Below are 12,482 nucleotides of genomic sequence, written 5' to 3'. Positions count from 1 at the left end.
CTGAAATCATGAAAAGGATTTTATAAATGCAAGTTGTTCCTTTTACTTAACGTGTGCACACAGTTAGTAAATTAATATCAGCCTAGTCTGTTTTACACTCATCAAGCAGCTGAAATACAAATTGTTCTTATTCCTTTGGTTATATTTTCATAGTTTTAACCATAAACTCTTTGAGGCGTGACTTCAAGGTGGCACAATTACGGTGAAAACAAATTTTAAATGACAATTGCATATCCAACAATGTTAGATGAAACCAGATAAGTCATTTCTGCCTTGGTGCATTTATCAATTCTAATACACTTTCTGAGCTAGCAACTCCATAATAAGAAAAACACGCTTGATTTGTGTTGCTGACTTTCTAGTTTTGGGAATGATCTGTGGAGGCACCAAACAGACCAGATATCTCTCTTGGAATGAGCAGCAAATCCGAAATACAGGTTGTGGCATGACTGCATTGATTAGCTCAGAGTGGCAGCGGCCTGGCAATAGACTGGCTGTCTGCCTCCAGCTGCAGGGCGCAGATGCCTGTGGGGAGCAAGTTTTTGCCCAAGTGTCCGGTTGTGACTTTGGACTGTCTGAAATCCTTCCCGACTGGTTCATGATGCTGAAGTAATTAGTCTTCAGTGGAAGAGTGCCTTCTTCTAGTGAATTTTGATAACTTTGAATTGCCATTTTGAATGTCCCTGTTATAGTCCAGCAGCCGCACTGCTTTAAAATTAGGGCGCCAGTCGATTTTTTTTTTGGAAGAGTTGCCCTTGAAAAATTCCTTATGTATTAAGTCTGTGTTTTGCCTTGATTCCCTTCAGTATATGGTTTTATTTTTCTTCAGGTACGGTCAATGGATGAGCTGAACCATGACTTTCAAGCACTGGCATTAGAAGGACGGAGTATGGGAGAGGTGAGTTGGTGCTGAAAATGGGCACTGGGGGGTGGTTGGAAGCGGTGGCATATTGTATGCTTATATATTTACTGAGGTTTTTGGCTTTGCAATACATGCTACTCCTGATTCTCAGCCCAGAAAAAGTACCGTCCCACAGAAAGGTCATTAACAGCAATTTTCTTATTGATCTTGAACTCCTTAGTAAGTTAGTAACATGGATCAGTTGTATTTTGTGACTTTATTACATTCTTTGATTTTTCTGCTGCCGCTGTATTGGCTATTTTGCTGTGAAATTGATTCCCCTCAATTTTTATGGTGAAAATGTTTTTTTCTTAGCTAACTGAAAGAACTGGCATACTTTTGTCTTCTGACACAGGCTGTTGAACTTTTAATACAACTTAACTGCCCCTGATGCCAGTGGCTCAGAAGTAACATGAAAGGCTGTCAGTTTTTTTTTGAAAAAATGTGACTTAAAATAATTGGCTTGTTGGGACTTCTCAGTGGTTCATTTGGCGCAAGTATCACCAGGTGTGGTACTGAATCATACAGATAAGGGAGGCCTGTGCCCATGTGCTGAGCTGGCTAATTGTAGTCATAGGGAAACTACCTGGGCTGATGAGTGGGAAAAACGTATCAACTGAGCTGCCTTATTCCTGTTAGCTATTCTTTGACTCCTACTAGAAAGTTTCTTTTGCCCTATTTCTCAACTGCGCGCTACTCCTTAGCCGCAGCATCCAAAAAGACAGTGTCAGGTTTCATGTGTATGCTAAATGACACCCGGCTTTACTGTCCAAACCACCACTCTCAACCCCTCAACTGTCTCTGATTTCTCACACACATTGTCCAACGTCCAGTATCAGATGAGCAAATATTTCTTCTGGTTACATGTTGGGAAGACACTGCCAAAGCCACTGCCTTTGGTCCCTGCTGCAAACTCCACTCCTGAAACCACCAACTCCATCCCTCTCCCTGGCCAATGCCTGCAGCTGAAACATACTGTTCACAAAAGCAAAATGCTGCAGATGTTGGAAACCTGAAATATAAACCAAGTGCTGGATATACTCAGCAGGTCTGACAGCATCTAGAAGGGAGACAGAATTAACAACTCGGGTTGAACATTAACTCTGTTTTTCTCCGCATAGACGCTGCAAGACCTGCTGAGTATTTCCAGCATCTTTTGTTTTAACTTCAGACTGTTCACAACCCTGATCCTATTTGAACGTGAGCTGAGACCCAACCCCATGTCCTTTCCATCGTCAAGACCACCTACTTCTACCACTGTTAGAGCACTGCGCCTCACTCTTCTGCTGCTGAGACCCTCAGTCAAGCTTTTTTTGAAACATACAAATTCAACTTTTCCAATTCTCTCCTAGCCAGCATTTCATATAGCATCCTTCATAAGCTTGAGCTTATTCCAATCTGTGCTGCCTGTATCCTAACTTGCACCAAGTCACATTCAACCATTGCGCCTACGTTCGCTGACCTAGCCTGGCTCCTGGTCTGGCAATCTCTTGATTTTAAAATTCTTATCCTTGTTTATAAATTCATCCCCACCCCCATGGCCTCACCCCTCCCTAACTTCCTCCAGCCCCACAAGCCTCCAAGGTCTCTGAGCTCCTCCAATTTTGGCCCCTTGCGCTTCCCTGATTTTCTTCGCTTCGTGCCTTTTGCTACTTTGGCCCTCGCCTTTGGAATTCCTTCCCTGAACCTCTCAGACTCTCCAGGCCACTCTCATCCTTAAGACACTTTTTGAAACTTGCCTCTTTTGGTCAAGCTGTTGGTCATCTGGCTTGATATAAAAGTTTGTTTGATAGCACTCCTTGGGCCAATTTACTTGTTAAAGGCGCTTATATAATTGCAAGTTGTTGTGTGCAGGCTTTGGGGGGAGAACCAGTTTGAACACAGCAATGATGCCTTCCTCTGTCATATGATATGCATACTCCTATTTCCTGCACAGATCAAAAAAGAGTTATTTTAGAGATTAGGTACCTAATTTTGGAATTTTCGATCCATTGTAGCGTACTACAGCCACTAACCCTGTGGAAGCAGAGAAGCTGGGTGTTACACTGGGGTGTGGGGAAGGTGGAAAACTCTCTATGGTGGAACGTTACAGCACAGTGGCAGGCCATTAGGGGCCCACAAAGTCCTATCAGGTTTTTTAAGTAGTTGTAAGGTTTTACTGCTGTGGAGATGAATTTTAGTATGCGCTATACATTGGTGCCTCTAGCTTGTTTCTGTGCCCTTTTATCCCCTGATCAGTCAGAATTGGACTGAAATTTAATGGCCAGTACTTTCAATAGTGACAACACTTTGGGAGCTCTTCAGCTGATTACAGGATTGGCAATGTAAGTAAAGTAACTCGGTTATCCTGGTCTTTGCTAATGAGGGGACAGATTTTTCATAATGGTCTGCTGTTGCTGCACAGTTGACCCAGTCCTTTGGCACTTATTGGGACAGATGTATCCCCCTATAGCCTAGAGCAGTCCTGGTTTAAAGTTAGTTTAATTCTTAGTGCAACATCTGTTTAATTCCCAGATGGAATCTGCGCTTGCACTTTATCTGAGGAACATTATTGCCCCTTCACAAAATGTTATTGTGTCTAATTCCAAAGTTTCTACAACCTTGCGAGTTGTGTTTCCATATTGAGCTGATGAGGCCAAATAGTTAAAATTTTCAGATGTGCATATAGACGATTCTAGACTGTAGAAATCAATTGTCGTGCCACAGGAAATATTTTAGTGTGCAGAAGTGTTTTGAGAAAACTGTAGACTGGATTGTTGCTGTAATTTTTAAGGCCAGTGTAGTTATCTTTGTCTTGTTTTCTGCCATTGTGGTGGTGGTCTGAATTTTTAATGGGAGCAACATTGAGTGTGATGTTTTTGGATGTCAGTAACCTTGAGGCCGGGAGGTAAGTCTCATGCTTTTTGCCCACCTCATTTCTTTGCCTGCTTTTCATATAAGTATCTTTAAGTGCCACATCACTTTTCATTGAACTCCCCCGCCCCAACCTTCCTTTTTTTTTTTACTCTGCATTTGTTCAAAGCTTTAAGCCAGTTGTCCAATTTCCACTCTAATACAGTTAGATAATTCTTCAAAAGTGTGCTTCCTTGTTTTAGTTATGTGAAAGAATTGAACTAAGGCATCTTGATTATTGAGGCTTCAGTTATTTCATAGTATTCAGACATTTTTAGAAGAAGTGCCTAGGACATCTGTGTTTTGAAAGGATTATTCAGAAGCAGGCACTAGTCTCAAGCTGCAGCAAATCGCTGTCCATTTTAAATACAAATTGTGAATCTGTTTCTTTTAGACATTCATGCATTTACAGCGCACACACTGTTCTGACGTGGCTAATTCATCTGCCTGATTTCATATTTTTTAAATCTTGAGGTTTGCCTTTCTGTTAAATCTGTTTTTCATAACCCGGCAGCAGACCTGTGTAACCAGTTTTAACCTGTGTTTATCCGCCTACCTGCAGAAGAGTGAGTTTCCAATTGTCAATGCGCTCCCAGAATTAAAATTAAAATCCACATTGTTTCAGTAACTAATACTCTTAACGTTTGAGTCAGAAGGTTGAGCGTTCTACTTCCACTTCAAGACCTGAGCGTGCAGTCTAGGCCTACACTTCAGTCCGGGACTGTTACATTACCCGAAGTGCCATTTTTCAGGTGCAACATTTAATTTATTCAGGTGGAAGTGAATGAACAAGGTGAGGGCTGTAGAAGGGGGTTGCTTAATGTCCTGGCCAACACCCCCTCAACTAACACCACTAAAATGAATTGACTGGCCCCTCCTCTTGTAGCTTTTTGTATAGCCATACCATGGAAATTAGCCTACCTAACAATTTGAATACAATTCAAAAATAGGCTCATTAACTGTGAAGTGCTTAGTCATATCCAAGAACATGAAAGGCACTGTGTAGTAAATGCCAGTTCTTGTACAAAAAGAACAATAATATAAAACAGCTTCAACTATTTAGATGGTGCAGCTGATTGTGTCTGCTTTCCCTTAAACTTTTAAATCAGCTCCACATAAGTGTAGGAGGTCCTAGCATATATTAACACCCAATTTGACATCACAGTGAATTCACATTGCCAAACTAGAGCAGAGTCTCACACCAGTGCAGTGAATCCCATTACATTGCTCTGGATGAAGTCAGTCCTTGTAGTGTAACTACACCCTAAAGCTGAGGTAAATTGATTCTCCTTTAATAAGAATATAAGAAATAGGAGCAGGAATTGGCCATCTGGCCCCTTGAGCTTGCTTTGCCATTCAGTAGATTATGACTGATCATCTACCTCAGCTCTTCTACCTTCCTGCCCTATTCTGATATCCCTTGATTGCCTTAGTGTCCAAAAATATATCAATCTCAATCTTGAATATACTTCTCCACTGGGCATCTGCAGCCATTGTGGGTAGAAAATTCCAACGATTCACAACCCATTGGAGTGAAGACATTTCTCTTGGCAGCCATGAGCTAGGGAAGGGCACATTAGTGGGGGCTGCTATTTCCAAGCAGCCCACAATGATTCCTGCTGGATGTATGTAGTTAGCTCAGTCTGGTAGCTTGTTTTCACTCGCTGTTCACGTGGAATATGATTATTCGAGGGAGAGTACCACTACTCCCAGACCCATGGGACTGTACCAAAGCAAAACCAGCCACCTACAGAAGAGGAGGTATGATTAGTTAAATCAAAACTAAAGGGGAATTCTATTCATATCTGGTGCAGAATATAATTGAAATTTCTTGATTTGTGGTGATGTTAGGGAGGGAATTTTACTGTTAAAGCACCTCCCACAGACAATGTTCTGAACAGACATCAAGAAATTTCTGGTGGCTGCACCTATTTCTGATGGCTTTGTGTCACTGAGATAGGCTGTTTGGAGTCGGTTTGTTTTCTGAGGAACATAAATTGTGTATAAAAATCAAACATCATAATTGTGCCCTGTAATTGAATTACTGACGTTGCTCAAGGTGAAGTCAATGAGGTGACCAACGATGATATCAGCATCAAAAGAAGTGGTTTCTGAGGGCCATTTGGATGCATACTGACGTGAATGGTTTGTCCATTGTCCATTGAAGAAGGCAGCCTGCCCCTGCTGCTATAGGGAGGCACTCTTCTCCAGTGTTCAGGCCAATAAAACATCTTAATACTTTCTTGGTTGCTAGTCTGTAGGAACTTCGCTTTGTTCATCACAACTTAAAACAACTGAGTTTGCATGTCTGGTAATTATGGCATTTATCTGCAATATAGATATGGTGGTGAAGGGTGCTTTTACAGCTCTGCAGTGTCGATTTACTAAGCTATCTATTGCCGCTGGGGAAAATTCAGAAATCATTGAAAGGATGAAATGATTATTCTGTGCGATGTATTGTTGGAGGCTATGGGGAGAGGGTATTCTTCCCCTTGGAATCCTTGGATTTTGGAGGGGAGAGCCGTATTGAGCAAATGCCTTGAACTTTTTCTTTATTCATCCGATTTTTGAATTATTTTGTAGAATGTTAGCTCTTCAAAAACACTCAATTAATGACCAAGTTTGAATGTTCTGACCTTGTTGATACACAATGGAAAGTTTACACACTTGCTAAATTGCAGAAGGCTCCATTTGGAACAACATTTCTTCTTTTAAACCTTGACTGATAGCTGTTTGTGGTAACCAGTGCCAGCGGTGTACAAACATTTATGAAGCCTTTTATTCTTAAGCATTCAATCAGGAATTTTTGGAATTTTAAGTAAAGCATGACACAAAAAAATTAGATGTAAGATGCTTGGGAAGCATATTCTCTGGCAAGGTGCATAAATCAGTTTAAGGAGTGTAATATGCACAAAATCTTCAACAGGTTTAAATTCGCACGATTTACCTGGTCTCCGCATAACCTTAAGCAACATAAAATATGATTTTTCTTAAAATGCATTTGAGTCAGAACCCTGCAGAGTGTTTGTTTTTTTTAAAAAAAAGGCAACAGTCTGTGTCACTACAAGATAATGTTATCTCTGATCTCAAACATGCGATTCTTAGGTGCACTGGGTTCCAGCTCTCTCAGATGTCATATGAAGCAATACATTAATCAACTATTTAGGTCATTGATGTGTACAGTAGGAATTGTAACAACTGCTAGTTATGCTTGAACTTTGAGCTGATTGCAGTCTCTATGTAATCAACTGGACACAGCATTGTTAATCTTTGGTCAGCAATATTTGAATTTTACTTTTTTTGTTTCATAAACTGAAGATTAAAATATGACCCCCATTTGTTTCTTTTAAAAATCATCAATCACCAGCAACTGGGTGAAGTATTGCTGAAAGGCACTTTAAAATTTTTGTTCAGGGAGACAAGTGAGATAGTGTGTGGTCACGGCAGAGTTTTGGAAAGATTTCAGTATTAAATGACAAAAGCTATATAGATTGTGTTCTCTTCCATATTTAATCATTGCCCACAATGAGCAGGAATTGCTATCTGTTTTGGGAAGGGGAGGAGTTCACCAAGAGCTACTGGCCCTTTAAGAAATTTCTGTTCTTGTGCATTTGTACACTGGAGAATGGCATAAGATTGACAAAAACCTCAGGGATTCCCACTCCTCCTGGTCTGCCTTCTGCTTGCCCATATGCTATGTTTAAATGGCTTTCTGTCTGCCCAGCACCAGTTATCCATGTACCCAGGAAAGTTATTAAAATTATTGGAGTATTGCAGCTGCTCAGTCTCTCAATTTCCCATTGTCAGCAGCCGTTCTTTTCTGATGACGATGATTGAGGAAGGCTAAATTCAAGTGTGTGTACTTTTGTTGCAATTGTCTCTTCTCCATGTTTCGAAGACACATTGACTGCTGCAGGCTATTGTTCCTCGGCGCACATATTCCTGCGCCTATCCCGCCAGTATCGCACCGAGTGTCCATTCTCCAATTCTCCATTAGTGAACCTAGAGAATGATGGGTCCTTGTTCTCGTTGAACATTTGTGTGCATTTTTCAGTAGAGTGCTCTTGTTAGTGGATGATTTTTTCTCCCCCCCACCCTCTCCAGAGGAGAAATGCTATGTCATGTGTCTAAGCTCAACAAACCCAACACTGATTGGGATTTGAACCTGGGACCTTTTCACCTGTGGCCTTTTTTTTACCAGTTGCTAGTCTTCTATTAGTTGGCAATTAGTCTGTAATATCTTTGTTTTTCCTTTTAAGATCTTTGATGAGCTGGGCCAGTGGAAAATTGTGGCTGCCTTTTTTATTAAATTGCAGGCCGAAAACATGCCAATTTGTAAAATTAAATTGGCTCATTGCCTGTTCCAGCTGTAGCTCCAAGTCAATATTGTTGTTTCATTCAGGTATCAGATTCTACTATGCACTGCACTGGGCATTCCTGAACTTATGATAGTTGTCCTCGATCAGTGACTCCTGCCTGCGGTAAGAAGCCAAGTGTCTGCTGCCAAAGAGATGCTCAAGTGGGCTGGAGATCCACATCAGTGGGAGTGTTAGGGAGATGAAAGAATGTGCAGCCAAACTGAAGAGATTGGCAAATTTTGAGATACTTGACTTAGCAAAAGAATATTCTACCAGCAAATATCGGATAAGCCTACAGTTTATTCACGAAGAGGGAGGAAAGCCACTCGGGTATTTGCCATAATCTTAAGCAGTTTTCCAATGGTCCTGCTATTGATCTGTCTATTGATAGGTATTGGGTCCTGCAATGTTGTGTAACAACTAAAAAGGAATGTCTTATTTTGTCATATGCTTTCTTTTTCATACGCAGCAGCTTCTGCCTGGTAAGAAATTCTGGGAGTCCGATGACACAAGCAAGGATGGACCTAAAGGGATATTTCTTGGGGATCAGTGGCGGGACAGTGCATGGGGAGCTTCAGGTAAGGAGTTTTAGCAAAAAAACAAATTTGGGTTAATTTTTTTCTTAATCGTCAAGGATTAATATCAAAGTAAATGGAATTAATATCAACAAGCCACTCTTCTGTGTTTCTGGATACAAATGCTTTTTAGAGTGTCTTGCTCAATGTGTGTAAAATTTACTGACAGAGCCTCCTGAAGTACCATTCAGTTGGATCATGTCGTGGGTTTCTTAACAGTAAATATATTCGAAGTGTGGTGGGAGAAATATGTGAACCATTTTAAAATGACAAGTTTGCAACAGGGATGAAGCCATACTTGACCTTTTTCTACCCTAAGATTCTTGTTCATACAAATGGGAAAGTCCATCATGCTTTTTCCTCTGTTCCACACGCCTGATCTAGCATTTTGAACTCTCTTGAAGTTCTTGGTAGATAATTTATTGTCTTTCTCCATGAGGAAAATTGAAGTTCTGTCTTAAATTAACTTTTCACACACTCAAAATTTCAGGTCTCTTGTCCTTGTAGCCTGTTTGAAACTGAAGTAATATACTGAGTACACGTTTTGTATCTGTGGCTTTGTATACCTTAATAAGTTACTGTCCCCCTCCTAACCTCACCACCCTCTCTGTAGACTGAAAGCTTAAACAACTCCAGTCTTTCCTTATCCACTAGGATTGTAAGAGTTATTGGGAAACTATGCTATAGTTTCAAGATGCAAGCCTAGCAGAGTGCTTATAGATCACTTCCAGCGAATATTTTGGTTGATGAACAAACTTGTTTAAACTATTAGCTGCTCAATGTCTATTCCCTGCTTGTTCTGGTGGACTCTGATGTTGGGCTTCCGCTGTCTTTTGTGAAAATATAATAGGAAATCTGCTAGGAGGTGATGTTGGATGGTCTTTCTTCATGCTGATGTCCACTGCTTAATGATTGCAATGCTTCTTAAAATTGTGCCATCGTTGCTTGAGTAACTATCTATGTATGCATGCAGTCCGAGTCCATAGAAAAAATGTGACTCATCATTTAAAAAGCCTCGTGGTGCAGTTGCTGCCTGTGTTTCAGGCGAGAATGATGGTTAGATTAGGTCTGATTGAGGATAGTCAATTAAGTTTGTTAAGACACTTCTATTTGATATTTGACCTCTAGGATGGTTTGCACCTTAATTTAACTTTGCATTTTATGGAATCTTAAAAGCAAAATTTGAATAAGCCACTGCTCTTAAAAGCTGAAATGTCATATGATGTAGTTGGATGATTTATAATACAGGATAAATGAAAAAACATTTAATTTACTGTGGAACTGAAACTAAGATAATGCTGTCCAGTTTTGTTGCTTTTCTGAAGGTGATTTTGCATAGTGTTGGTTTTAATTGATTAATAGTTTTTCTCCAATGCAGTGCTGGGTCACCAGATCTTTATCCTTCGGGTACTTGAAGCTATCTTTTTATTTTGAATTTAGACCAAGAATTTTTGGGATGTGGGAAGAACCAATAGACTCTCCTCAACATATCCCTCAATGTCAGTTTTGCTCCATGGTAGCACTCTTGCTTGAGTCAGAAGTGTGTATGTTTAAGCCAGTCCAGAACCTGAGTGCATAGTCTAGTCTTGACTTTTCGGTACAGCACTGAGCAAGTGCTGCTTGATGAAGATAGGTTAAACCAAAGCCCACTGTACTTGTTTAGGTCAGTGTTCAAGATCCCATGGTACATACTGTTTGAAGAAAAGCAGGGGAATAGTCTTGATGTCCTAACCAATATCTATGGGCCGTAGCTTCCGAGCTCCCCAGCTTTGGATTGGGGGTGAGGGGCACCCCAAAGATGTACTGGGGGACCCCTCTTTCGGAACTTCCCAAGTCAGGGTTTGCGCGACAATTGCCCAGAAGTGCAAACTTCCTTTGGGCAATTGCCCTGTGCTGGGAACCATCTGAAAATGTGATTTAAATTGCAAACTTCGGGTGGTTCCAGCTGTGTTACACACATAGTTACCCAGAAAAGTTAGAAGAAACCTCTTCTAACTTCTGGGTAAGTATTCTAAAGACCCACACTGACTCTCTCCGCCGCCCCCCATGGGATTCCCCGCACTGGCATGGAACTCCCGCCCAGCCCAATAGCCCCCCAATCAATTTGATTTTGGATGATTTAAGTTTTTAAGATGTTAAGGGGAGCACTTCGGGAACATAAAAGCAACTTCTGCTGTTAGGGGAGTCTGCAACTAGGGGCATAATCCAAAGGTTAGAGCCAGATCTTTCAGGAGTGAAATTAGGAAACACTTCTACACTTGGTAGAAGTTTGGAACTTTCTTTTGCTGGATCAATTGTTAATTTTAACTCTGTGAATGATAGATTTTTGTTATCCAAAGACATTAAGGGAAATGGAGAGAAGTGGAGTTAGATTTCACATGAGCCAAGATCTCATTGAATGGTGGAACAGGTTTGAGGGCTAAATGACCTACTCCCATTCCAATGTTCAGTTAAACAAGTCACTTTGTAAATGCCTCTTTCCCAAAAAAAAATGAGTCCAACAGTTTTTTTCTTTCGTGGGATGTGACCGTCACTGGGAAGACTAGCATTCGTTACTCATTCCCCCATTGCCCTTGAGAGGGTGGTGGTGGGTTGGGCTGCCGCCTTGAACTACTGCAATCCATCTGGTGCAGGTACACACGCCCAGTGCTGTTTGGAAAGGAGACTTCCTTAACTCTTTCTCATAAATTCAGTGAAGTGAAATGACTGAAATGGATATGATGTTGAACCATTTCAAGTGCATATTTTATTTGCATGTTGTGGATGGGAAAGAGCCAAGCAATTTACATGTGTTAACATTTTCATTAAATGTGAATATCAGTTTTTATATTGGCAGCGACTGCTCCAGGCACTGCTCTTGATCCTGATCTTGTTGCATACATTTGCAGGAAAACTCAGCTTTAGGGTGACCTATCATATCTAGAGTATTCTATCTATCTGTGCTATTGCTATTTTCAGGAGAGTCTCAGTATGTGAGACTTGCCTCAAAATAGCACAAGCAGATCTCCTAGTGTGTGTGCAATCAACTAACTAATATGTATAATCTATTTGCTGTTAAGAGCTCTCAAATGCTGGGATTTGGAATGGATTGAATATTAGTTAAAACTTGAATTGATTTAATAATGCTATTTTAGAATTAGTTTTGAACTGCATTTCCTTTTAGAATGTCTTTTTGAAGCTACAAAAAAAACTTATTTGGCTGAAACCAAGTGTGGCATATCGAATAGAAGTGTAGTACCAGAGAGTGTTGTTGTCTAGGACTACTGGCATTCAGTATTATGATTTACTATTTAAGGAGAACCAGTTACATTTTGATGCATATGGGCAGATTTTCCCATCTGTGCAGCTGTCTTCTAATAAATTGTAACTGAGCTGTGTGGAGCTCCAAAATGTCCTTAGTTCCGTGTCAGTTTATCTGGTATGCAGTACGTTATTTTAGTAACAGGAAACTAATGCCTCGTTAATTCACTCTCTCTCTCAGATCACTCTGTGTCGCAGCCAATCATGGTGCAGAGACGCCCTGGCCAAGGTTTTCATGGCAGTAATGAGGTCAACTCTGTCCTATCTCCACGGTCTGAAAGTGGAGGGCTGGGTGTCAGCATGGTGGAGTATGTGCTGAGCTCTTCCCCTGGGGAAAAACTGGAGCCCTGCCTCAGGAAAGGACCATTTGTAAGTATTGGAAGCATTTGCTTTGCAATAACATGAGTGTGCAACCATGGAGGGAAGAAAAACCTCACACTTCAACCAGTAACTTTA

At 40.8% G+C, this 12,482-nt stretch overlaps 1 protein-coding gene across 12 annotated transcripts in view; it reads left to right on the top strand.

Moving 5' to 3' along the window:
* The window catches only part of pum1 (pumilio RNA-binding family member 1), a 95,580-nt gene that overhangs the window by 32,292 nt on the left and 50,806 nt on the right, over positions 1 to 12,482 (top strand). For 7 of the 12 annotated variants that reach the window (XM_078567400.1, XM_078567397.1, XM_078567395.1 and 4 more), the window contains 3 exons: positions 830 to 898; positions 8,621 to 8,729; positions 12,208 to 12,395. In XM_078567400.1, the coding sequence (XP_078423526.1) occupies positions 830 to 898; positions 8,621 to 8,729; positions 12,208 to 12,395 (366 nt within the window). The remainder of the gene's footprint in view (positions 1 to 829; positions 899 to 8,620; positions 8,730 to 12,207; positions 12,396 to 12,482) is intronic. The other 5 variants (XM_078567398.1, XM_078567396.1, XM_078567394.1 and 2 more) reach the window with 1 other exon arrangement.

The sequence above is a fragment of the Cetorhinus maximus genome, chromosome 21 (assembly GCF_964194155.1).
Source record: "Cetorhinus maximus chromosome 21, sCetMax3.hap1.1, whole genome shotgun sequence".
Lineage (NCBI taxonomy): Eukaryota > Metazoa > Chordata > Chondrichthyes > Lamniformes > Cetorhinidae > Cetorhinus > Cetorhinus maximus.
This window is presented reverse-complemented; position numbering and strand designations above follow the sequence as displayed.